The 27,441-nt window shown below is 46.0% G+C and overlaps 1 protein-coding gene across 2 annotated transcripts in view; it reads right to left on the bottom strand.

Moving 5' to 3' along the window:
- Window positions 1-26,873, bottom strand: part of B4galt5 (beta-1,4-galactosyltransferase 5) — a 57,457-nt gene extending 30,584 nt beyond the window's left edge. Inside the window, exon 1 of one of the 2 annotated variants that reach the window (XM_041670344.1) lies at window positions 26,627-26,873. In XM_041670344.1, coding sequence (XP_041526278.1) covers window positions 26,627-26,741 — 115 coding nt within the window. In that variant the 5' untranslated portion in view covers window positions 26,742-26,873. Of the gene's footprint in view, window positions 1-22,598; window positions 22,664-26,626 lie in introns of those variants that run through there. The other variant, XM_041670345.1, reaches the window with a different exon arrangement.
- Window positions 26,874-27,441: the final 568 nt, after the last annotated feature.

The following is a 27,441-nucleotide window of genomic DNA, read 5'->3' as shown; positions in this document are numbered from 1 at the left end:
TGGTTCCTCTTTTCTCTCTGCCAGCCAGTCCCACCTATCCCTCCTCTGTCTAGCTACTAGCAGATTCAACCTTTTTTTAATTTTTTTTTTATTTTTCGAGACAAGGTTTCTCTGAAGCTTTTGGAGCTTGTCCCAGAACTAGCTCTTGTAGACCAGGCTGGCCTAGAACTCACAGAGATCCGCCTGCCTCTGCCTCCCGAGTGCTGGGATTAAAGGTGTGCGCCACCATTGCCCAGCTCAGCAGTTTAGCTTTTTATTAGACCAATCAGGTGCCTTAGGAAGGCAAAGTAAAACAGCAATACATCTTTACATAGTTAAGCAATGTAACCACAAACAAATGCAACACATATTTGCACAGTTAAACAAATATTCTATTCCACGCCACAACCCTTCACAAGCATAAGCGTACCAGAGCTGCTCTTCATGGCATCACCCCATTTGCTTAGAGCACTACCAGTCTGGCAATCTTTGCCCCCAGCTACACTTCGGCACTCCCACTGCATACACGGAACTGTGTATATAATGTAACAACTAAGGTTTGGAAGAACTATGCATAACGGGCTAAAGAGATGACTAAGAGCAGAGGACTGGAGCACCCACAAGCAGCTCACAAACACCTGCAAGTGCTCCAGGAGACTTGATGCCCTCTCTGGCCTCCTCAGGCACCACACACGTGTACAACCTTCCCCCAACACACAATTTTAAGTAAAAATAAATCTCTTTTTTAAAAATTGCATACCAAAATAAAAGGCCAAAAAGAGGCCCAAAATGTTAATATGTGTTATCTCAGGGTCAGAATTCAGGCTGGGTTTTGTTTAAGCTTTGCTTTGTTGCCAAAATCTTACAGCAAATACACTGGTTTTTATTTTAAAAACGATCTTTATTTTTCGTACGTGTTGGGGGCACATGCATTCCACAGTGAGTGTGTGAAGATCAAAGGACAACTTTTGGGAGTCATTTTCTATGTATTAATATGGTTGGGTCCCAGGACCAAACTCAAGACTGTCAGGATTGTTGGCAAGTATCTTCAAGTCATCATGCTGGCCCCGAATATATTGTTTTTTAATCCCAAATAACTAACGGCTACTAAGGGAGGGAGAAGCTGCAGTCACTAGTTGATCTAAAATGACCCCCATGTGAATGTAAGTACCATCACCTTACAGGTATGTTCATGTCCTTCCTCCCCAATTTACCTTTGTACAACCAGGCTCTCCCAACACAAACTCCTAGGCACTGCACTTGTCCATGAGCTGGACAGTGGCTAGCCTGCTTAAAGCTGTACCCTACAGTTTTACTTTCTGTTCTCAGTATTCTCACCTGCCAAGCTTTCTTATACTTATTCACTGAAGCCGGAATTCTGTAATTAACAGGTATGTCCACTGTGCTGTTTCTATTCTAGGGCTACACTGTTACAGAAAGCACTATAAGCTTTCTATGGAGCACTGATTGGGAAGATGGGTAAATCTATGAATATCTCCAACATTCCACTCCCCTGTTTTCCCAAAAATATACAAGGTGGGCCCAGTACTCTTGAATGAGCTATCCACTTTCAGATCCACTGGCTTACTCTCTGTATATGAATCCACCAGAAATTGTGTCTAAAAACATAACTAGGTAGAATCTAAGTGGCAGTGGCACTTACTGGAAACACTCACCATTGAGGACCTCACCAAACATTTCACTGTTGGAAGAAACTATTACCTCTCCTCATGAGACAACAGAAGAGATTCAAATTTGCCCAAAGCCACAAAGCCAGTCAAATGCAAGCTACAACAGGAACAGAAAGGGTGGCTGATTCTCAGGTCAGGGCAGGGATGAGTGGGTTTCTCTTTGTCTTGCTAAGTGTCCTACAGCCTGTAAACTGTGGGGCTAGACCACTTTTTATACCTCAGCCATTAGGAGTCTGGGAGCTGAATGAGAATGGCCTTATTATTCTCATGATTAGATTAGACATCACTAAATGACTGGCTTCCTTTTCTCACCTGAAAGCCTGGCTCTGAAGCCTGGTGGTGGGGGTGCACATCTTTAATCCCAGTACTTCAGAGGCAGAGGCAGGTTGATCTCTAAATTCAAGGCTAGTCTGGTCTACAGAGCCAGGGCTACACAGAAAAACCCTCCCCTCTCACAAAACTTAAAAAAAAAAAAAAAAAGCCTGGCTTGAGGTATAGCTCTGAGGGGAGCTGCTTAGTGCTTGCCAGGCCTAGCACACACATACGCAAATGCCTGGGTGGCTGGTGGTACCACACCTAAGATCCTGTGGCATGAGGTAGATAGGCACTTATAGTTAGAGGGTATTGCGAACAAGTAGCAAGGTCAGGATGAGGCAGCGTAGGCAGCAGCTTTGCATGAAGACACCACTCTATCTACATAGGAAGAGCCTCAACCCCTAGACAGCCACTTCACCATGGACTGCCAAAAGGGGAATTCCTGAAAGGGATGAGGGCACAAAAGTAATCAGCCCTTCCCCTGGAAAATACCTCACAAACACATGGTGTTTATAGGGCAATGACAGAATGGAGCTGGAGACACCATGTAGGCCCTCAAGTTATCAGGGCTCTTATACAGTAAGCCAGGAGAGTGTGCTGTAAGACTCACTTTCAGCCGTTTCTAAAGAAGTTAGGAAGTTCTGCTCCTTACTTCAAAGCCCTTTTCTCTGCACAGGAAATAGGCTTGGATGGGTAACATAACACTGGGCCTAGAGGGGCCCCTAGTGCAGCTAGGGCTTATTAGAGGGCACAGCAAGCCAGTGCCAGAGCTCCCACACACTGCAGCATCCGCTTTTATTTTTCCACTACAACTTTCTAAATCAAAAGGCTCAACCCAGTGACGAAAGTACTATACTGGGTTAACATCCGGTTCAGTCTCATCAATGGAGACTTCAGATTTCTGCTGGGGACAGACCTATGGGGTTCTGTGGCAGTTCTACCCAACACAAACCAGGGGATTCTGATGAGAAAAATTCTCTTAAGCTCTGGAAGTCTTGGGCTACTAGGTTTAAGGTACCTGCATCTGCCAAGCAGACATGGGAGGGAGACTGACCAGGGAACATAGAGAGAGCCACGATGCTGCCTGTGGACAAGCAAGATGGGCGTCTCACACCACAGGAAACTCAATGAAATGACAAGGGCTAAATGACAAAACCTAGGAACCAGCTCCCTCAGAGCAAGGTACACACTAGCAACAAGAAATTCTTTCCCCAACCCATGCCCAACTAGGAAGATTAAGTTCTGTGGAGAAATAGCTGGCTCCCATCTGGGCAGGAAACACAAAATGTTCATGGAACACTTTGTCATTCAGAAAGAAAAGTGTTCAGGAAGGATGGGGACAGATGGATGTCAAGGTGAAAATGGTGTCATTAGCCCAATCAACACAGTGGAGCATGCAAATAACTAAATAACAGATTAAAATTGGCAGGGTCATGCTGATATATATATGTGTATGTCTGTGTGTGTGTGCACACGCACATGTACAATATATACATATGTGTGTATATACACATGCATGCACATACACATTACATTCACCAAGATGGCTCAGCAGCTCATGCCTGATTCCTGAAACTCACATGGTAAAAAGAAATGACTCCCACAAGCTGTCTTCTGACTGCCACATGCAAGCCCACATGCAATAAATAAATGTAATATAAAAAATAATAACAAAAAAAAAAAAAAAAAGAAAAGGCCGGGCGGTGGTGGCGCACGCCTTTAATCCCAGCACTCGGGAGGCAGAGGCAGGCGGATCTCTGTGAGTTCGAGACCAGCCTGGTCTACAAGAGCTAGTTCCAGGATAGGCTCCAAAACCACAGAGAAACCCTGTCTCGAAAAACCAAAAAAAAAAAAAAAATAATAATAACAAAGGCTGGGAATACAGCTCAGTGGTAGGCCACTTGCCCTAGCAGGCACAAGGCCCTGGGTTCCATCTGCTGCCCCTTGGATAAATAGGCAGACAGACATAAGATAGAACCCTAAATTCACATTGGTAGTAAGGTAAACATGACAGAGAGCACCACAGAGTCTTGACTAAACTGAAACAGGGAAAGGATCAGGCAGCAGGCTGTGACCACCTGAACCTCCTTAACAAAGGGACAGACTAGAGTTCTACATCATCACACATGAAATCTTGCTGCCAAAGACACAGAGCGAATCTACTATGAGGAATATCAGACAAACTCAGTGTGAGAGACCTGTATGGAGCAGATGGCCTGTCATCCAAGATCAACAGTGTCACAGTCCTGAAAATTGAGAACTGAGGAACTTTTCCAGGGGGCCAAAGAAACAGGATAATAAACACAATGACTATGACCCAGATCCTGTGACAGCAAAGGGACTTTGTTGAGGTAGAGTGGTCTGGTGGTACAGGTCAGTGGTAGAGCATTCGCCTAGCAAGCAGAAAGCACTGGGTTTGATCCTGAGAACTCTCCCCCATCCCCTTAAGGATCTCAGGACTAGATGTCAGTCAAGATTCCTGTTAACTTCTTAATCATATGGTTAAGTCTCCTTTTGCATATCCGCTTGTTTATTTGTTTGTTTGAAAAACACACCCTGGAAGAATCTGCAGGAAGAGAGAACCTTGTGTCAATAACAGAACGGGGTGCTGCAGGGGAGTCTCAGTGGTTAGGAGCAGCTCACAACCATCTGCAACTCTAGTTCCAGGGATCTGACACCCTCTTCTGGTCTTTGCATGCATGTGGTGCACATAAATTCAAACAGGCACATATACATACATATAAAATAAATATTCTAAATTATTTTCATATACTATTCAAATATATCACAGTTTACCTTATGATCCATCTAAAATGTTTGTTTTGAAAATGCAAGTTTGTTCTAAAAGAACTGAAATCTCTGGGAACAATGAGCAGAACTCCATGTACGCCAATGCAATTACATCCCTAGGGAACAGCTGAACACTCATCGACATGCACACTCACACTGCAGGGATGCCAGTCCAATCGTACCCACCTGCTGCTTCAGAAAACTCTGGCCACACGAGAACCAGGCACAGCTCCCTTTGCATGCCACTTCCACGAGTAAACTTGAAGATGTTTACACGAACTACATTCATGGTGTTTCCTAACCATTTCACGTTTCAAACTTTTTTAGGTTCGTGTTGAGTCCTGGTGACTAAACTGCAGTCACCAGGCGTGGTGGCAGGTATTTTTACCTCATAAATCAGTCAGTCACCTTACTAGCACTAGGATTCTCTTCTTCTTCTTCTTCTTTTTTTTTTGGTTTTGGTTTTGGCTTTTCGAGACAGGGTTTCTCTGTAGCTTTGGTACCCGTCCCGGAACTAGCTCTTGTAGACCAGGCTGGCCTCGAACTCACAGAGATCCACCTGCCTCTGCCTCCTGAGTGCTGGGATTAAAGGCGTGAGCCACCACCGCCCGGCTAGGATTCTCTTCTTAACATATGCCATTAGTGAAACTTGTGCCTACTCTGCCCCTTGTAAATGCTATTTTTTACTAAACAACTTTACATGGTATCATGAATTCTAAGACTATTTACATCATGCTGTGACAAAATTAACTACACAATAAATTAATATAATCACCTTTATAGACAAGTAAGTGCACTCTACCAATGGCATTCTCATGGTACACACAGATATTCTTTAAAAGAGTGGAAAAAGAAACCATCTTGTCTAACCTCAAGCCAGTCATCTCCAATAACTCAGAAGCATGGGGATATCCTGAGTGACTAAAAGAATGGGAAAGGCACCACCCTTGAAGGCCTACACTAACTAAGCTCTACTCCTGCCGCCACAGAACCAGGGACAAGCCAGGCCACCGTGCCCACAGCAGTGCAGGACCAGAGAAAGGAAACACAGGGAACACAGAGCACTGGCCCTTTGGTTCCAGCTCAAAACGATGGACACCAAGCCAAGCAGCAGCGTGACTCAACCCCAGACAGCTTTCTAATCCCTAAAAGGCCCCTGCTCAGATCAACCAAAGAACACAGCAATCGCCAGGCCCACACAGGTTCTCTGCTTTACTGAACCAACCATTAGACTGTTAAACTTCCACATCAATTAACAGAGTGTCACACCATTCGCTGGAATATGAGATTCTCCTTAACTTTTTCAATAGTATTTAGGAATGAAATTAAGTAGATTTGGGACCAAAGGGTCAAATATTTTATATACCAACAAAGACAAGATTTTTTATGGTTTCCATATCAAAAATCCCTACCAGAAATAATCTTACATCCAGATATTGTATTTATAGTTACAACAGAGAAACAACTATCCTTGAAAAGACTACAAATAGCAGAGGGCCATTTAGAGAGCAGAACCTGGAAATCCAGAGTTCAAACCATCTCAAAATAAAAGAAGGAAAGAGAAAAAGTGACAGAAAGAAAAGAGAGTGAGCTAAAAGAGTACTCTATAGAAGTCCGGCCCTGACTCAACTATTACGTTCTTCACCTCAGCCTTCTCAAGAGCCTGTGTTCATTGAAAAAAAAAAACAGAAATTAACATGGTGACAGAGGTGTGCAGGAGTAAATAAGTGTCATTTCCCTTTATCACTCTTAAACTTGACTTAATGGTTCAAAAATATTGTTCCAACAGAACAAGAATGGCAACATGTGTTAAAACCTAGTCAAGGCTGGGGCGGTGGTGCACACCTTTAATCCCAGTACTTGGAAGGCAGAGGCAGGTGGATCTCTTTGCGTTCAAAGCCAGCCTGGTCTACAGAGCGAGTTCTAGGACAGGCTCCAAAGTTACAGAGAAACCCTGTCTCGACCCCTCCTTCCCCAAAAACCTAGTCAAACATGATTTACCTCAGAAGGTACATGTCTGATGACACAGCTCACAACAGTCTTCTGGCAAGTGGCACAATCCAATGAAGAGTCTGCTTTCCAACACACAACACATACCTGAAGCATCAGCTCTGAATGTGCCATCTGTTTTACTGTTTTAATTAGCACTAATGAATTAGCAGGGCTAATAACATTAAAATTAGATCTGTAGTGTTTAACTGGTGGTTATTGGGCAATGATCTTGAACACAAACCACAAGAGCCAGAGGCGGGCTGGCAGGTGCTTCTGCAGGGCTTTTCCTTTGCAAGTACAGACGTGGCTCTGCCCAGGGCTGGTATAAATTAAGCGCAGTAGAAATTAGTAACATCTTCTCAGAGGGAGGGCCAAGGGCATGGCAACACACAGGTGCTATACTCGAAAGCAGAGCCTCTGGGGCACAGGCCCCTTCACCCTCCAGGTTTACCACAGCCTGGGAAGACATGGTCCCTGCAGAAGTTCTGAATTTCAAGAGTAAAGGTTGGGAGTGGTAGGAATTTCACTGAGACCAAGAGCTTCAGGCCTTGCATGTGCCATTCACTATAGATTCTATAGATTCTAATCTATAGACAGGAAGCTTCCCTCTCACCTACCCAGCATGGTAGCGAGGACACAGGGACAGTAAGGAGACATTTGTCTGAACTGGTACTGGACTTCAAGCATCTGCATACGATCTTTCAATCCTCCTGCTGTCCCTGCAGGCTTACCCACTGTCTGTCATCGTTTTTCACAGGATGGCACCTGAGATCACAGGCCTCTGAAGGAATGAAGTCTAGCCACTCAAACCTTCAAAGGTCCAGGTTACAGACTAGCAGACCTCTGGCTTACATTCTGTTTTATGCTGGGGCAGGGAGGGGCTCTTCCAGCCGGCCCTTCTACTTTGTTTCATGGTAAGTCTCTAGTCACATCATGGAGGTCCACTATACTATTCATTTTATTGTAGCTCTGAGGTTTTCTATAATAAAGTCATTACTAAGGAAGCAAATTAGCATGAGCCTAAAGCCAACCCCCAAAGTAGCTCTTAAAATTCAAGTTAATCTTCCTTAGTGCCAAGTGAAATCTGAACAAATCTCAACATTCTAATTCCTACAAATCTTAAGATTCTTAATACTTTAAACCAGAGTGAAAAGAAGCCAGCCTCCCAAGTCAACAGCAAAACAAAATCAACAGTGCCAAACCAACCTCTGACTTCTTCCCCCTTCCAGCTTCTCACTGGCTCAGACTGGTAGCCCAGGCCAGAACCTTACAGTGGGAGATCCAACAGCCCTGCAGATGACTCCAGGATGTGCCCTGGCCTTGCTGCAATGGAAAGGAGCTCTTCCTACCTTGTGCTCATACAGAGCATGGGAGAGTAGCTCCCATGAGGAATAGGCTTCTCACATGGGTGGCAATTTCATAAACAGCTTGGTTCTTCACTCTCCTTCAAAGAACCAACATTTCCAGATCCTAAGCAAAAAAATGCCTCTTGAAGCAAACTTTGGGCTGGGCATGGTGAGTACATCTGTAATCACAACACTCCAAAAGCTAAGGCAGGAGGACTACCAAAGTTCCAGGCCAGTTTAAACCATAGTGAACCTTGACTTAAAAAACTCAGAGGGATGACAGGCAGCATGTGTGAATCCCAAAGACAAAGCATGAAAACATGGAAACATGGGAACCATGGAGCTAAGTGTTATGCTTTCCTGTCGCTTTAAGGGATAAGCCACGCCCACTCCCATTACCTCTGACCTGCCTGCCGCCATCTTGGGCCCTTCCTTTTCTGCTTCCTTGACGTGCATGCTTTTTATTATAAGGAAGACCTGGGAATGTTATGGTTTTGGTCCCTTTAAGAGACAAGCCACACCCATTCCCCTCCCCATCCGCTGAGGCAGGCTGATCTTCAGCTTCCGGCCTGAGCTCGTTCTCTTTTCCATCTTCCTCTCGGAGAGGCAGCTTCGCTTCTGCCTCTCTCCCCACTTCTCTGCTTCCCCCCTTCTCTGTCTCTTTCTCTTCTTCTCTCTCTGTCCCCCCCTTCACCCTTCCTCCTCCATAACCCCCTGAATAAACATTCAACCTCACCCTGCATGTCGTGTCTATCTATGTTTCTGTCTTCTGCCCACCCGCCATGTATCTCCCTGCCTGGAACCAACCACTGCTCTGAGACCAGCAGCCAGTCTCTGCCTGGGACTGGCTGCTCCCAGGGCCCGCTGCCTGCCACCACCTGGCCCGCCGCCACCATTTGGGACCTACAGCATTTCTGCTGCCTACTGCCGCGGGCATCTTGCAGCATTTTTTAAAAAAGAACAACATTTTGGTGCCACGTGACTCGGATGATTCGCCTGCCCCAGACTTCCACCTGGGGCCGGAGTTCCGGCTTTAGGTGCCGTCTGGGACTCTGAGCTCCTTCCTGGGGCAGAATCAGGACTCGAGGACCTTCTCTACAACATTCCCAGGTCTTCCTTATAATAAAAAGCAGGAGTCATGGCACCAAATGGTGGCGGACCATGTGGTGGCAGGCAGCAGGCCCTGGGAGCAGCCAGTCCCAGGCAGAAATCGCTGCCGGTCCCAGAGCAGTGGCCCGAGCGGTGGTGGCAGGGAGACACATGGCAGGCGGGCAGAAGACAGAAACATAGATAGACACGACATGCAGGGTGAGGTTGGATGTTTATTCAGGGGGTTATGGAGGAGGAAGGGTGAAGGGGGGGGACAGAGAGAGAGGGAGAGAGAGAAGAGGAGAAAGAGACAGAGAAGTGGGGAGAGAGGCAGAAGCAAAGCTGCCTCTCCGAGAGGAAGATGGAAAAGAGAACGAGCTCAGGCCGGAAGCTGAAGATCAGCCTGCCTCAGCGGATGGGGAGGGGAATGGGTGTGGCTTGTCTCTTGAAGGGACCAAAACCATAACACTAAGTATGCCTCTAATTAAAACTAGAAACAACACCCACAGCAGCTTATATTCTAAGTCAGGACGGACTGTGTCCTTATGTTTATTGGTTATTTTACCTTAAAGACTCCAGGCTAAGGATAAAAAAAAGCAATGCTGCACTCACTTGCGGTGTACAGCACCACACTGTATATACTTGAAAACATGGTTAAAACCTATCTTGAGTCCTAACTTGGGGGTCGGGGGAGAACCTCCCACTTGTCAACAGCTCACAGACTGTCGGGGTCCAATGCCCCAACATAAAACTACCTTTCCCTAACTGGACCGGTGCAGAGACATGGGAAAAAAATGAGACACAGTTCACACAGCAATATGGGAAGGGAGTCTGAAGATCACCAGCGTGATCCTCAAACACCTTTTATCCCCGTGTGGTGTCGCCCCCCCCCCCAAACCAAGGTGGAAGCTCATTAATATTCTCTTTCCAGAATGTGGGAGTACAGTCACACCTGCAACTCAGGTCACCAGCTTGGAATCCACACCTCTTCCCAGGCGATCTACATAATAACAAAAGAGAAGGAGCAGCCCATCCTGAGCCTTTTGTTAGGTAGCCACAGGCCGAGACCTTGGCTGTCACACCACGTAGAAAATATGGCCTACAACAGACCTGTCCCTCATATAGCCAGCAAGCATCTGATTTCAATGGGCATGATGACTCTGAAACTGTGCTGATTTATATTTTAGATCGTAATCAGCATTTTTACAAATCCAAAATGTTCTTAGCCGAGTTCCTTGCCTTGAAGGTTTATTAGTAGTGAGAGTGTCAACATACTCCAGCAACAGGGATCACTCAGAATCTCAAATCTCTCCACCTTCACTGCCCAACACTTATCAACAAGTCCTTTCAGAGCATCTGATAGTATGGGAACCAGGGTTACAGTGGTGACCAAGAGCATCAAGGCCCATGAACTTGTTGAATGAGAGGCCTGGGGCCAGCAGCATAGAGCTGCTGCGTGAAAACAGTCACTAGCCAGTCTGCTGGAGAAGTGCTGGAGGGACAGGAAGCAGGTTCATGATGCAAGACAAATGCTTTCTGAGCACCTACTAAGTGTCACACTGATATGGTCTTACTATGTAACTCTAGAAAGACCTTGAACCCTCAGTCCTCCTGTCTCGGCCTCCCAAATACTGGGACCATATAGTGGTGCGCTGCCATGACCCTCTTTACACACTTCAGTAGCTGGAAGATGGCTCAATGGTAAGAGTGTGCACTGCTTCTCCAGAGGACCCAAGTTCAGTTCCCAATATCCATGTGGGGGTGGCTTCACAACTGCTGGTAACTCCAGCTCCAGGGGAATCTGACTTCCCCTTCTGACCTCTACATACACATAAACAAAAAAAATAAATAAATAAACCTTGGGGATAGAGAGGTGGCACAGGGTTAAAGAACTTCTTGTTTAGAAAATACAGATGGAAACAGATAATGGAGCTGCATTTTCCAAATCTCACTGTTTGTTTAACCCTGAAACTGTATTGTCTCACATAAAAATGTAGTAGCCTTGTCTCGCATGAATTACTAGAGAACAGCATTTAGAAGCAGAAAATGTTAACATGTTGAGTTATATTTTAGCCCTACTTAACAAAATAATCAGTAAAAGGGAAACATGGACAATATGGCTTGGACCTGTTCATTGGAAGTGGTCACCGGATGCTTCCAACACTTAAAATACTGAATGGAATATTTCAGGTTTGACAAACAGATGAACTTCTTAAAAATAATCTGAAATCAGCAATCACAGAGGGCACGCCTGCAATCCCAGCACTGAGCACTGAGAGAGACTGAGGCAGGAGAACTGCTACCAGTTTGAGGCAAGTATGGGCTACATAAAACCACGTCTTAAAACAACTAATATGCCAGGTGGTGGGTGGTGGCATGCGCCTTTAATCCCAGCACTTGGGAGGGAGAGGCAGGTGGATCTCTGTGAGGTCGAGGCCAGCCTGGTCTATAGAGTTCCAGGACAGTCAGGGCTACACAGAGAAGCATTGTCTCAATTAAAAAAAAAAAAGTATACGTAGATCATGAGAAAGAAACTTTCACTCCGTCCTTTCAAACACCCCTTAGCAATCTCAGACCTCAGGCAAAAGGCAGAAGTGTCAGCACTGAAAGCAGTTGGGGGTTTCACTAGGTCAGCTGTTTTTTTTTTTTTTTTTTGAAAAAGGATCTTACTCTGTAGCCCAGTGATGGAGGAAGGTCATTGGTTAAATAAAAAGAAACTGCTTGGCCCTCATTGGTTAGAAGATAGGTGGGAGGAGTAAACAGAACAGAACGCTGGGAGGAAGAGGAAGTGAGCTCAGACTCTACAGCTCTCCTCTCGGGAGCAGATGCCTCAGAGAGACGCCATGCTCTGCTCTCCCGGGCAGACACATGCGATGAAGCAAGCCGCCAGGTTAGACATGCTGAACCTTTCCCGGTAAGACCAGTTCTCACAGATTATTAGAGATGGGCTGATCGGGATATCAGAATTAGCCAGTAAGGGCTAGAGCTAAAGGGCCAAGCAGTGTTTAAATGAATACAATTTGTGTGTTGTTATTTCGGGGCATAAGCTAGGCAGGCGGCCGGGGGTGCTGAGAACGCAGCCACCGCTGCCCTAATTATTACATATGGCGCCCACAAGGACAACTGAATCCACAGAAAGCCTGAAAAAGCTTGGGAAAGAGTAAAGCATGTTTTCTTGATAGTGACAATTTCTCGGATCTACTCTGCTTGCTAGAGGCAAGCAAGCGCCTCATCTGAGAGAGGCTTCCTGACTCAGCTTTAGCTGCAAAACCCTGCAGCTCATTAAGAGGTCCTGCTACGAAACACTTAAACGCTGTTGACGAAAAGCTGAACACATGCTTTTCGGTTTTCAGCCATAGCAGGAAAAAAGCTGCCCTGTTTAAAAATGCCGGCTTTCTGGGCCATCCTGCCAGGGCAAACTCTGACTGTTTGAGGCAGGAGGGCCAACTACAGAGAGAGGACTTGTGTGTTGCCTGTGGACATAATGCTCCAACTTACTTGCTGGCAGGAACCTTGAAATGCTGTAGAGTTGTGGCAGTAAACATGGTTTACAGTGTGTTAAAAATATATGCAAGCTAAAAGTTGAAGTTCTTAAAGTAAAAAACAAAAATAAGGAAGAAAGAGAGTAGTTGGGTGTGGTAGGACACACCTTTAATCCCAACACTTGGGAGGCAGAGGGAGATTGACCTCTGTGACTTCAAGGTGTGGTAGCATGCGCCTTTAATCCCAGTACCTAGAAGGCAGAGACAAACAGATCTCTGTGAATTCAAGGACAGCCTGGTCTATAGAGCTATTCTAGATACAGAGAACCTGTCTTAAAAAGCAAAATATAGCCCATCGGTGGTGGCTCACGCCTTTAATCCCAGCACTCAGGAGGCAGATGCAGGCGGATCTCTGTAAATTCGAGGCCAGCCTGGTCTACAAGAGCTATTTCCAGGACAGGAACCAAAAGCTACGGAGAAACCCTGTCTCGAAAATCAAAAAAAAAAAAAAAAAAAAAAAGCAAAAAATAAAAATAAACAAAATAGAGGTTAAAATAAAGTGCACAAAGATGGAAAATACACAGAGAATTTTGATACTGTATGCTATTATGCTCTCTTTGAATTGTTTAAATGCTGAGGAAGGAGCAACAGATGCTAAAAGATATTTATGTATAAATGCTGCTGAACTAATCCAACATAGATATTTTGATGCCTTGACTTTGAAATTTGGATCTAAGGACATGATGCTTTGGAAAGGAGTTTCTTATTTTGTTTCCACAGAGGATGAGACCCTGTTCATTTCTTCTATTCCGATTTGGTATGATGGACCACATCCTCCTGAAGGGTTGGTGTGAACACCTTCAGAAAATTGCTTCTCTCAACTGCCAACTGAGATGAAACTAGTACACAGGTTATACCATGAAAGACCTAACTAACGACGCCCCCATTCAGCAGGAAGCAGTTTGGAGAGAAAAAACTGTGCCCATGTTCCCAAATATGGTTTATAAACGTTCTTTTACATTTAAAGGGGGATATGATATAGATATGAATAATTTACATTAGTATAGATTTTGCTTTATTGATAGAGATTTAAGGTCATTTTTGTTAAATGTATAAGTGTTTCTGATTTTGATTAAGGTATTGTGATTGTGTAGTTCATTTAAATATGTACTGTATAATTAAGAAATATAGGTTGTTAATGGATAATCATCGATAATAGTAAAGCTTGTAGTCATGTTAGTTAGATTTTCTAGATATATAGAGATATATTTTAGATAGACATTCTTCATGTCTTTCAAAGATTACAGAATAGGACATTTAATGTTTTAATAACTGAGGACTTTTCATGACAATGAGACACTCTGCTCCTGGCAGCACCAATCTACTTCAAGAGGAAGATGGGCATCAAAGAGGATCCTTATGGAGTTTGATAGCCATTTGGGCAAGAAACTGCTCTTGCCTGGACTATTGCATAAACTGGACACAGAGAACCCACAGAGAGAGGACTACTGAACTTGCCTAAGGTGAGATGATCTTTCGGGGTTCCTGATTCATGAAAGAGTCTGCGAGACATTCTGCAGGACACAACAGATAGTGACTAAACTGACTTTGAATTTTCCTGCTTTATGGAAATGTCTGCTGGATACCATGGGCCTGAAGGCTGAAGATGGATGCCCCAACGGTACAGAGGAACTTTGGGTGACTGTCCAGGCAGCGAGATGTCTCTGTCATTTCTCGAGTTTTAAAAGTTGCTTTTTTCTTGTTTGCTTAGGTAGTATTGTATTTTTCTGGAGTCTTTGATGGAGTTAAGAATAGTTAGTTATAGTTATGGTTTTCCTTAGTTATGATAAAGATTATTGTAACTTTTACTTGATAACTGTTTTGTTATATGTAATTTTGCTATGTTAAAGTTAAAGCCTTTTTTTTTTTTTTTTGTTTAAACCGAAAAAGGGGAAATGATGGAGGAAGGTCATTGGTTAAATAAAAAGAAACTGCTTGGCCCTCATTGGTTAGAAGATAGGTGGGAGGAGTAAACAGAACAGAACGCTGGGAGGAAGAGGAAGTGAGCTCAGACTCTACAGCTCTCCTCTCGGGAGCAGATGCCTCAGAGAGACGCCATGCTCTGCTCTCCCGGGCAGACACATGCGATGAAGCAAGCCGCCAGGTTAGACATGCTGAACCTTTCCCGGTAAGACCAGTTCTCACAGATTATTAGAGATGGGCTGATCGGGATATCAGAATTAGCCAGTAAGGGCTAGAGCTAAAGGGCCAAGCAGTGTTTAAATGAATACAATTTGTGTGTTGTTATTTCGGGGCATAAGCTAGCCAGGCGGCCGGGGTGCTGGGGATGCAGCCCCGCCGCCCATAGTACTACAGCCCAGTTTTGTTTTGTTTTGTTTTTTCACTCTGTTCTTGAACTAAAGCAATTCTGCCTCATCCTTGGGTGCTGAGATCAACCGCTGTTAGCCATCATTCACAGGTAGGCTCTAGACTTAAGCCCTAGCACTGAAAATAAAACTAAGTTATTTTATCTTTTGTGCCTCAAAACACATTATTAGGAAAATAACAATGACAAGCCACAGAGTAAAAGTAAATATATTAATACACAAATACATAGTACATCTGATAAAGGTTTAATATTATTCCAAGTATTACACAGTAGCCAACCAACACAGAAAGTGTTAAGTACCAACAGGGAAATGAAGACTGAAACCAGAATGAGATACCATTTCACTCCTACCACAGGGCTTTTCTTCTGAAGACAGGTTTCTACTAGTCCAGGCTGGCTCTGCACCTACTGTGTGCCCTTGACCTTGAACTTCCGTAGCTTCTGCCTCCCTAGAGTCCCACCACACCAACAATTCTCTCTCCCTCTCCTCCCCTTCCCCCTAGTTCATTTTCAAGACATTTCTCTATGTAGCCTTGGCTATCCCAGCTGGAACTCACTCTGTAGACCAGGCTGGCTTCAAATTCACGGAGATTCGCCTGCCTCTGCCTCCTGAGTGCTAGAATTAAAGGTGTGGACCACCACTGCCCAACAGCAAACAGTTTTAATTACAGCTCACAGGAGGCAGAAGCAGGCGGATCGGTGAATTCCAGGTCACCTTGGTCTATAAATCGAGTCCCAGGCCAGCCAGGGATACATAGAAAGACCCTGCCTAGAAAAACAACAACAACAAACAAACAAAACAAAAAAAACCTGGGGCTGGGGATGTAGCCACTTGGTAAGTATTTGTCCACCATGCGTAAAGTTCTGGGTTCAATCCTCAGCACTGCATGAAACCAGACACGGTAGCCCAAGCCTATTATACAACACCTGGGAGGAAAGGGCAAAAGAAAAAAAGGATCACCATTAGCTACCTGGGGCCTCAGTGACAACCCCAGCTGACCTAGAACTCACTCTGTAGACCAAGCTGGCCTCAATCTCACAGAGATCCACCTGCCTCTTGTGTTGGGAGTGCTTGAATTGCAGGCATGCACCACCACACAGGAACTTAATGTGTGTGTTTCTTCTTCCCTCATTAATCTGGGAAGCGTACACAGTGTTTGCTGCCAATCCAGATGCAGGGAAATTACAACCCAGAAAATGCCCTATCATTACTCTGAGGATACAGAGAAAAATGAGTATTTATTTTAGAGACCAAATGCTTTTACACACAATTCACACAGGACAGATGTGGTGGTTCCTCCCCACACTCAGGAGGTAGAGGCAATAGGATAAGGAGTTCAAGGTTAGCCTCCATCAAAACTTGGAGGACAGTCTTGATATATATATACAGTACACTGTGACTTGTTCAGTCATTCTGTGGCTATGAGCAGTGTGGCTCAGCACTGGGCTAACCATTGAGGCCCTGGATTTTTCCCCCCTCAGACAGGATTTCTCTATGTAGCCCTGGCTGTCTTATTTTGTAGACCCGGTTGGCCTCAAACTCACTGAGATCCGCCTGTTTCTGCCTCCTAAGTGCTGGGATTAAAGGTGTATGCTGCCCGGTGAGACCCTGGAGAAGGGGGGTGTTAGTTAAGCCTGTCCTTTCAGGTCTGTCTGATTTGACTTCCTCAAATAGTAACTTTTAGTAAATCAAGTTTTTTTTTTTTTTTTAACAGCGGTTAGGAGCATTGCCTGCTCTTCCAGAGGTCCTGAGTTCAATTCCCAGCAACCACATGGTGGCTCACAACCATCTGTAATGAGGTCTGGTGCCCTCTTCTGGCCTGCAGGCATACACACAGACAGAATATTGTATACATAATAAATAAATAAATATTTAAAAAAAAAAGATGCAAAACTCCTCTAAAGTAAAACATAAAAGCAAAATCCTGATCCCAGAACTGAAGAGATGGCTCAGTAGTTAAGAGCACTCGCTGCCCTCTGAGAGGACTAGAGTTGGGTTCCCAGCAGCCACACCAGATGACTCATGAATGCCTGACCTGACCTGCCTGGACACTCTCTCACATACAACATACATACATATAAATACCTTAAAAATTCTTCCATCCAGCCAAGTGGTAGTAGGTAGCACCTAGTACCTACCTAGTACCTAGTAGTAACGCCTTTAATCCCAGCACTAGGGAAACAGAGGCAGGCGGATCCTTATGAGTTTAAGGCCAGCCTGGTCTACAAGGGCTAATTCCAAGTCTCAAAAAAAAAAAAAAAAAAAAAATCAAAAAAAATTTCTTCCATCCAAAATCCAAATACTTTATTTCAGAATTTTCCATATAATGGGATGGTATACCCCTACACATGTGCAAAATTAGGGACTCCCCAGGATTGCAAAACAAGTCAGAAAAAAAAAACAAAAACAAGTCAGTCTCCCTACAATCAACAATTTTGTCATTCTTCTGAATGACAACAAAGGTTTAGCTAACACAAATACGGCAGCGGTGTTATGTAGAAAAATATTATTTAAAAAAAAAAGAAAAATATTATTTTCTGAGCATCACAAATGGTCCACTGGTCCAAAAGATAAACTGAGCACGAACACTTTGGGCTTTGTGTATAAAAGCATAAAAGTAGAATTCCTCAGCTTGATCCAGCTGTTTTCGTAAAATGGAGTCTTTCTCTTGGTGGGTTTAACTTGGGGAGCTAGGATACAGTTTCCAAGTTTGTTGTCTCATGTCCAAGAATAAGGAAACTGCAACATGGAGCGAGCAGAATGAATGGCAGTTTTATTAAGGAAACATGGGAAAGAATTCCCAAGCATGGGAAGGGCTCTAAAGGAGGAATACTGTCCAGCTGCCCTGCCCGGTGGGCTTTTATAGCTTTTATGGTGGTAATCAGAGGGAAACTGAGGTCATCTTTACTGAGATTGGTCATTTTTGAGCAGAATATCAGGTGCCGAAACAGGAAAGAGGTCACAGGTACTGAGTAACGCCCATTCAAGGGAGGGTCCCCAGTGCTCCATGACTAGTTCATGATCCACAGTGGCCGAAGAGAATCAGCTCCTGCATGAAGCTGGATATATTGGCTCATAGCTGTAATCCCTGCAGAGACAGGATCTTGGGTTCAAGGCCAGCCTGATCAACACAGAGAGACCACGTCTAAAAACCAGACAAATAGGAGTTACTGTCGCTCATTGGTACAGTGCTTGCGTAGTACATACAAAGTCTGAGCCGGCCATGGTGGCACAGGCCTGCTGAGGAGGAACAGGCAGGAGGATGGGAGGCCAAGGTCATACTCTCCCAATACAATAAACTTGAGGCCAACTTGAGCTACATGAAATTGTCAAAAAAAAAATTTTTTTTCAGCATATCTTCTAGGCTCAGCAGAGTGACACCATCATTCATCCCAGTACTCAGGAGGCAGATGCCAAATAGATCTCTCAGTTCAAGACCATCCTGGTCTACATAGCTTTCTCAAAAAAAAAAAAAAAAAAAAACAGAACCTTCACAATCAGCAGTTCTATGAGACGAAAACACATTTTCTCTTTTCTCATCTTTCCAAGTCACCACTTTACTAGACACAGAATTAAGCAATAGGTTTAAATGCCTATAAATTACGGTGTTCACAGCCGGGCGGTGGTGGCGCACGCCTTTAATCCCAGCACTCGGGAGGCAGAGACAGGCGGATCTCTGTGAGTTCGAGGCCAGCCTGGTCTACAAGAGCTAGTTCCAGGACAGGAACCAAAAAGCTACGGAGAAACACTGTCTCTAAAAAAATAAATAAATAAATAAAATAAAAAAAAATACAGTGTTCAGAACACTTGGAGGGAGAAAACAGTTCTGCATACTGGTATTTATTACAATGTCTTTGACTTTTATTAAAAATAGCAAAGAATTGTGCCCACTAGCATACAGAGATTAATTTACAGTCTAATTCTGTGCTCGCTTTCAGACCACTCCACAGTGGCTACTCTACTGCACAGGTCATCTCCATAATTAGGCCACTCCCTACCTCAAAGAGCCATTGCTAACTGATGCAGGTAACTAAGGCACCTAAGAACAGCATCCAGGCTCCTTCCATAGAGAGTGTCAGTGTCACTGAAGAGGAACAATGCCCTAGGGCAACCAACTGCTTACCCAAGCTAACAAAGAGAAGGGGGAAAGTGGGAAATCCGAGAAGGGCCAACTCTCTAAATTATTTAAGGTGCCACCCATGCTGGGGGAACTGAATTCAATTTGTGGGAGGATCCCATTTGAATGCTCCTCACACAAAGGCACCAAATACAAAGCGTGAGTCACAAGGCACTGTTCTTTTCACTTCACATCCACTAAGCTGGGACTGGAGGGAAAGTGCAATGGACCCTGTTTGCTGAAAAGTAGGATGAGGTGAGGGGCTGGAACTGAAAAAAAAGCAAGACTCCTCTCTGCATATTCAAATTTAAAGATGACCCCAGGGCAAAGGATGAAACCAAGACAGATAACATCCCAGAGACACCCAGACCATCCTTGGCATTCTTTTCTTTTACCAGACAGACATCAGTGTAGATTCCAAGTCTTGGATGCCAGGCCAATGTCCTCAAGCAGCAGCACCTCAAAAGGCAGGGAACCACACACAAATCCTTTCCCCAACTTACAGCAGCAGAGTTTTCCCAGGGAATAGGAGTTCTTGGGGCTAGGGTAGAGCTCTCTGGTAGAGTACTTGCCTAGGCTATATCTTCGCAGCACCACAGAAAAGGGCAAAAGGGTCTAGTTCATGCAACCTGAAGTCAGAAAGTGACTCTATTCTACAGTCCAGTTTCTTCAATCCACAGGGCAGAAGACTCAGCAAGTTTTCATCTAAATGTGAATGGTGCTCAGTCCCAGTGCAGTTTAGAGCAGTTGGCTATCTGAATCAGGAACAGCAACAAATGTAAGAGGCTTTGGGCTCAGCTCTATACCAAGCCCTTTTATACCCACACTCAAATTTAATTGTAACAAGCACATAGAGAAATAGTCTCCTCTGTGGACAGGTAAGGGAAGGGAGAACGAAGTGCTCTCGAAGTCAGGGCTGACTGGAACAAAGGTATAGCTGCCACCTCAACTAAGGCCCAGTCCTCCACAGCTGGGCATGCAGGTCCCACTCATCTCCTGCTAGTCCCTTACTATTTCCTGCTCCAGGGCCCCTACATGTCCTGGTCCTCCAGCACCACAACTGCCATCCACAGACTGATGAGTGGCAGTATCACATTCAGCTTTCAACCAGGCTCTCTGGTTGACCCCAAGATCTTAAAATTCTCTTGCATGAACCCATCTCCATCAGAATAAAACACAAAACCTTCCCCTAGAAGGGACCACAGGGGTAGAAATACTCTGCCCTCCCCACTTCTAAGCTATCCCACAATGAAAGTGCACAAGAGGGATGCTACAAAATGACCTGTTGACTAAATGAATGAAGTCTCTCTACCTAAGTCTGCTGATGACTGACTGACTTGGCCCTTCAGTACATACTGTCTTCCATTTCTATGTTTCTTTCTTTTTTTTTTTTTTTTTTTTTTTTTTTTGAGACAGGGTTTCTCTATGTAACAGCCCTAGCTGTCCTGGAACTAGCTCTGGACACCAGGATGGCCTCAAACTCATAGGCCTGCCTCTACCTCCAGAGTACTGTGACTTAAGGCATGCGCCACCACCACCCGGCTTCTATGTGTTTCTTGCAACTGATCTTGCCATCATCTGTATGACATGTGTGTCCCTGAGACATTATAATTCTTAACTCTGGCTGATATGCCATCTTTGAAATGAAGCTGCAGTAAGAACTGACCACATCTGGGAACAAGACAGGCATGCATACGCCAACTTACTGAGCCATTTTCTTAATTCTTTTTGTCTCAGTGATCTACAAAAAACAAAATGTCAAAGGCAGGTCCTGGGACCTGAGGAATGACTGTGACTTCCCTGATAGCTCTTGACTGACTCGATGTCTCTCTGCCCACGCCTACCCTGCTGGCTTCTGATTAGCCCTATCTACTTAGCTTCACCTCCACTGCTATTCCTGACAGACCTCAGCAGCTCTCCCAAGCCTTACTGGTTTCCTCTGAATGGTGGCATGTCCCTCCCCTTTAACAGTCACAAAAGCCAAACCAAGGGGTCCAGGTGAGTCAGCAGCATGGCCATTGTGGTTTTGGATTGTCACTCTCCTAAAGAACTCTAGAAAGACATGGCAAGCGAGCCCCTCCCACTCCTGGCTGTCATGATCTTGACCAGTCAGACAGAAGCAGACCCACCTTTCAAACAACCAAAGATCAGCTCACTCCAAATCTAACACCTTCTTTATAGAAAGCAAGAACTCTGCAGAGAGAACCAAAGACATGGCCCACACCCTGACAGCAGGTGAACTGTTCCTTCTATAATCCAGCCTACCTTCAAATACAGATCCCTCCGAAGAAGGAGAGCAGGGGGCTGTATGTAAAGACATCTGTTCAGAATTTGGGAGCTGGAGGAAGAAAGATCAGAAGTTCAGTTCATCCTTAGCCACAGATCAAGTCTGAGACCAGCCTAGGCTACATGAGACCATGTCCCAACAGAACACAATCTGTGAACCTGAGTTGGAAAAGGAACACTGGGGAAGGGGGGAGTCTTAACAGGAGAAGGTATTTAACTTTCTAGAGCAAAATAATCCATATACCCCCACTGTGTTTCCTCCAGAAAACCCCCTGTGTTAAGTAATGGAGACATTCAGAAGGCATTTTGAAGACAGTAACAACAAAAGGCTTTTCCTGCCATAACAGACTAAAAGAGATCTGAACATTTATTTCCAATGTTTATTAGAAAAAAGACATCTATTTGAATACGTAAAACATGTCCTTTCTGTATAATCTTTTTTTTTTTAGAATTCAGTTATCTTTTTATAATGTCAACAAACTAGCAGCATTCCATATACTAAATCATTCATTAGCCTGACTGAGGTGTAATTTCTTTTGTTTGTTTTGTTTAGGGAGACAGGTTTTTCTGTGTAGTCCTGGCTGTTCTAGAATTCCATCTGTAGACCAGGCTGGACTCAAATTCACAGAGATCTGCCTGCCTCTGACTCCTGAGTGCTGGGACTAAAGGCATGTGCCACCACTACCTAGCAAGGTACAATCTTTTTTTTAACACAAAGAAAGGCCTGCAATCCCAGATACTGAAAGAGTATAGGCAAGAGAATTGAAAGTTCAAGGTTTGCCTCCAAGCTAGAGTGAGTAAAACCCTGACCTGTCTCGATCTCTGTACTTTTTATTACATTTATTTATTTGTTTGTTTATTTATTTATGGTATGCCATGGGGAGATTATAAAAGTCAGAGCTCCTTCCTCCACATGGAATCAAACTCAGGTCATGAGTTTTACTCACTGAGCCCTCAATTCTCTCTCTCTCTCTCTCTCTCTCTCTCACACACACACACACACACACACACACACACACACACACACACAAATGAGGAAATCCAAATACTTCCACAAAATTATTTGGTCAAATCAGGAGGGATCTGAACAACTGGCTCTTTCTTGTCTTCCAAACACTCACCACAAACCAAACTTTCCTTGGGACTAAGAGACCAAAACAGGAAAACCATTCCCCACTTCCTTTCTTCAACTGTCAAAGAAGCAGAGAAAAATTGGTTGAAATGGCAAAACAGAACTTCAAATAGTAAAATATCAGTAGTGTGCCGTTAGCCCTGACCGCCTGCGTGCAGGGCCACTCTCCAAGGGTTCCTGTTGTAACAACTGGTGGAGGTCAGCTGCCCTGCACATCTTGCCAAAGAAGGGACCATCAGATTGCACTTTATACCTGCATCTGTGAGCAGCTCAAGCCCATTCTCCTTTAAAGGACCCGGTCAGCCTGGAGGTCCTCTAAGCTCTGAAATTCCTCTAGTCAGAGGGTCATAAATAAGATCAAAGTTTTCTCCAGAAGAGAGGGTATGTCAACACTGCAGGTAAAAGTGCTAAGAAACATTCCTCAGGCTGTGGAGAAGGGCTTCAAGGAAGGATACCTCATGTCCAAATACCTTCTCCCCTTCCTCTTCTTTTTCAATTCTCAGCCCCCAAAAGTAGGGATTGAAAACAGGGCCTCACACATACTGGATGAGAACTCTAATGCTGAATTATAGCCCTATGTTTTTAAAAAAAGTTTATTCTTTTTATTTATGTGTAGAATGTGTATTTGTGAGTGCGCGAGCGTGTGTGTGTGTGTGTGTGTGTGTGTGTGTATGCATGTGCTATAGGTGTGAAGGTACCTTAAAAGGCCAGAAGAGGACTTGAGATCCCTTAAAGAGTGTTAGAGGCAGTTGTGAGCCTCCCATGTAGGTGGGTGCTAGGAGTCAAAATCGGGTCCTCTGGAAGAACAACAAACTGCTCAGCCATCTCTCCAGTTTCAAGTCTGTTTTGGGACAAGGGGTCTCACTAAGTTGTGATATACTCTGGGAGGGGTGATGTCTCTTAGTCCTAGGGCACATGGTCATAAGGGTTACAAATGGAGTCAAAAGCAAGGATTAGGAAGGTGCAGGGGGAGAGGAGTATCTGGGAGAAAGGTCAGGTCTGCCACTTTCCACTGTACCAGAAAAACAGACCAGCCACCATTTGGAAATATACTAGACTGAACTATGGTTGATACACAGCCTACAAAATACAATTATTTAAATTTATTTATTTTTATTTGCATTGATGCCATGGATGCTGGATCCCTCAGAACTGGAATTACAGGCAGTTGTGAGCTGTCATATGGGTGCTGGGAATTGAACCCTGATCCTCTGGAAGAACAGTCAATGCTCTTAACCAGTGAGCCATCTCTCCAGCCCCTACAAGATACAATTTCATTTGATTCGACTTTATGTTCTTTATGTGGATTGATATAGTGACACTCACCTTTAATCACGGCACCCAGGAGATAGAAACAGGCAGATCTCTGTGAGTTCTGGGACAGCCTGGCCTACATATTTTGGTTGTGAGCCTAGCCTTTAATGGCTGAGCCATCTCTCCAGCCCCAGCCTGGCCTACATAAAGATCCAGTCTCAAAATAAGAAAAAATAAAATTTTTTTGTATATGTATAGGTGTTTTGTCTATGTGCATGTCTGTGGGCCATGCATATGCATACCTGGTACATTCAGCAGTCAGAAGAGGGGGATGGATCTCCTAGAATCAGAGTTACAGATGGTTGTGAGCTACCATGTACCTGCTGGGAATTGAACACAAGGCCTCTGGAGCAACCAGTGCTCTTAACCATTAGGCTACCTCTCCAACCCTCTAAGGTCTTTTTAAGTTTTTGAGACAGGGTCTGTGTAGTCCTGGCTGTCCTGGAACTCACCACTGTCTCACTATATAGACCAGACTGAGCTCAAACTCACTGAGATCCTCTTGCTTCAGCCCCCTAAGTGCTGGGATTAAAGGCATGTGCCACAATACACATCTTAAGCTCATGTTTATAACCATCTCAAATAGGGTTTTTATATCTGAAGACACATAAACCCTACATTCTCTAGACTGCCTCAACCTTTGAGGAAGCTTTACCATAGCACAGGTGAAAACTAGACAATTGAAAAACTAAGTTCATTAACAGGGAAGGTATGGAAAGGGGCTGGTGAGATGGCTCAGCAAAGAGCAACATTTGCTGCTTTGGGGGGAGAACCAGGCTTGGTTCCTAGCGCCAACATGGGGACTAATAACCATCTGTAATTCCAGTTCCAGGGGATCCAATGCCCTCTTCTGGTCTTCATAAGCATTGCATGCATGTGGTGCACAGACATACATGCAGGCAAGACATCCAAACATACAAAATAAAAATCTTTTTCTAAAAGGCAAGATAAATAAAACAGCCAAACAGCTAAATATAACTGTGGTTATACGGATCCTAAGACTCCTCCTTTTTACTGATTCTCTCCACCCCCTCCTCCCGTCGCCAGTGCTAGGTATGCAAAGTGCCACTCTACCACCCAACGACACCCCAGCCCTGCTGTTCCTATTCTATACCAACACACTTGAATCCACAATAGATCTGCTCTCTTGCATACTTCAAAGAAGCTACTAATGAAATGTCAAAAGTTTCCTCTTGCAGTGACACAGGATTTGGGGTTCTAAGTGTGGTGGCGGCACAGGGGATCCGCTGACCTGAAATCGACCACTGAGGAATCTGAAGTCAGTAAGTTGAATTTCTGTTGGAGAGTCTGGCTTCTATCCTTTCTTATCAAAAGAGTGATCACCTTGGAGATACAGGGGCTATATAGACACAGACCAGAAGCACCCGTCACTTTCGCAAAAGGACAAAAGAGAGGATCTGACTGGATGATGCCTCCAGGTTTAGACCCATCACTTCACACCCATGTTCCGAGAACCTAATATCCTATTCGCTAATGAGCTCTTCTCTCAATTAATTCCACTAATTACTTATCTATTCTTGTTCAGCCACAATTCCTGTCCTTTTACTTAGTAAGCCTAACAAGCCACAAAAATTATACATCCCTAGTGGGCTGCCGTTCACCAAGTCAGTCGGGACAATCTCATGTTGGCTCTTCCATCTTCCCAGATGAGGCTGACAGTACGAAACACCGACATCTAAACGTCAAGTGAAACCAGTTTTAAAAACTAATCGGGGGAGAACCTTCCACCGTCTCTCTGGAAATTTCTCTGCCAGTTCAGAGTTGCCAGGTCAACAGGGCACAGCAGCAGTTACTACTCTATCGCAAAGGCACTTCCCCACCGGCGGCACCCAACCCAACCATCCAGAGTCGGCCCCACCCCCAACAGCATCTTCTCATTTTTCACCATGAGGTGAAGTTTTCTCCAGAACTCCAAGACCACGCTAAGGCAGACAAGTCGCATCCCTTAAACCTTTTTCCTTCTGTCCCCCAAACTACCTGTAACAGATTTTATTTATTTCAAAGACTCTGGGCATCCGCTATGGAGATAAAAAGCTTTAAAGGGGCACTTATGGCTCTCCATTCCTTAGAACCCGATGAGGCTGGGATTCATGTCCCCATTTTACAGAGGAGAGAAGCTGAGGGCCCAAGGTCATACAGGACATCTGACCTCAGTGTCCTCTGCCCTAAACCCTCACGCAGCCTTTGCCTTCTCATCAGCCTCCCTTCTGTTCCGGGAAAGGTTCGTTTGCTCCCCAGACCGTCTCCCCCTCTAAAGGGCGGGCCTTGGAGGAGAATCGCTACCCATTCCGTCTCTTCTCTGAGCGCCCCCTCCCTTCCACCTGGCACTGTTTCCCCAAGGCCCCTGTCACAGCACCTCCTCCAGGGCCAATTCAAACTTCCCATCGGTCCCCAGAGCAGGTCCGGTCCGCTACGAGGATCCGCGGGCGAGCAGCAGGCTCAGGGGAAGGAGGAGGGGGAGGGGAAAGGGGCGCGCAGCCCGCAGCCCCGCCGGGTCTAGGCAGCAGCAACGCGCGGCCGCGGGGGGCGCGGGCGGCTGCGTCAGGGAGGAGGCCGAGCGTGCGGGCGAGCTGCGGGGCGGCGCGGCAGGAAACGGCGAGTCACGGAGCGCGGGGCCGGCCGGGCGGCGGCGCGGGCCACGGCGGGAAGGGGCGTGGGGTGGCCGCGGGGTCTCCTTCCTACCTATGCCGGGCGCCACATAGACGAAGTAGAGCAGCGAAGACGACAGCGAGAAGAAGAAGAGCGCGGCGAGAAGCGAGCGGCGCGGCAGCCGCAGCAGCCCCCGGCGGGCGCGCATGCTGAGCCGGCGGCCGCTCGAGGGCCGGCCCGGGCCCCGCTCCCGCCGCTCCGGTTCGCCGCCTGGGCCTCGGCCGCCGCCTTCCGGGCTTCGCGCGCCGCCGCCTCGCCGCTTTCAGCCGCCGGCCGCCGCGGGCCGGGCCACATGAGGCGGGAGGGGGGCCGGCGGCCAGAGGAGCGCAGCGGCGGGGGCGGGGCAGGAGGGCGGGGCCTATCGGGAGGGGCGGGATTTGAGGCCGGGGGTGGGCGGGGGCAAGGCCCGCAGCCTGAGGAGCAGATGGGGGAACCCGGCCTGAGGCTGGTGTGACGGGGACCGGAGAAGGGCGGGGCCTACGGTGGGGGCGGGACGGGGGCGGGGCCTGATGCTAAGGGCGCCGCCGCGAGCCCGAGGAGCACACCGGCAAGGTCTGATGGGGGGGGGGATAAGGGCGGAGTCTGAGGAATAAGGGCGTAGCCGCGAGCCTGAGAAGCTTTTAGGCGGAGACTGGGCCTGAGGCCTGACAGGGAGGAGAGAAGGGCGTGGCCTGAGGTAAGGGGGCGGGGCCGACAGGCTGGGGAGCGCACTGCGGGGTGGGGCCTGAATGTGGTGGCGGGGCGGGCGGGGGACTGCGCGCTTGCCCTCTAGCCTCGAGACCCTCTCGCGCGGCCGCCGCCCTGCTAGCAGGAAGCACCTCGCTAGTACGAGTTGGTTCCGGACGCAA

This window comes from Microtus oregoni, unplaced genomic scaffold (genome assembly GCF_018167655.1).
Source record: "Microtus oregoni isolate MIOR12 unplaced genomic scaffold, Mior012 000020F_ref0000438, whole genome shotgun sequence".
Lineage (NCBI taxonomy): Eukaryota > Metazoa > Chordata > Mammalia > Rodentia > Cricetidae > Microtus > Microtus oregoni.
The sequence above is the reverse complement of the archived record's forward strand: the minus strand, read 5'-3'. Positions and strand labels throughout refer to the sequence as shown.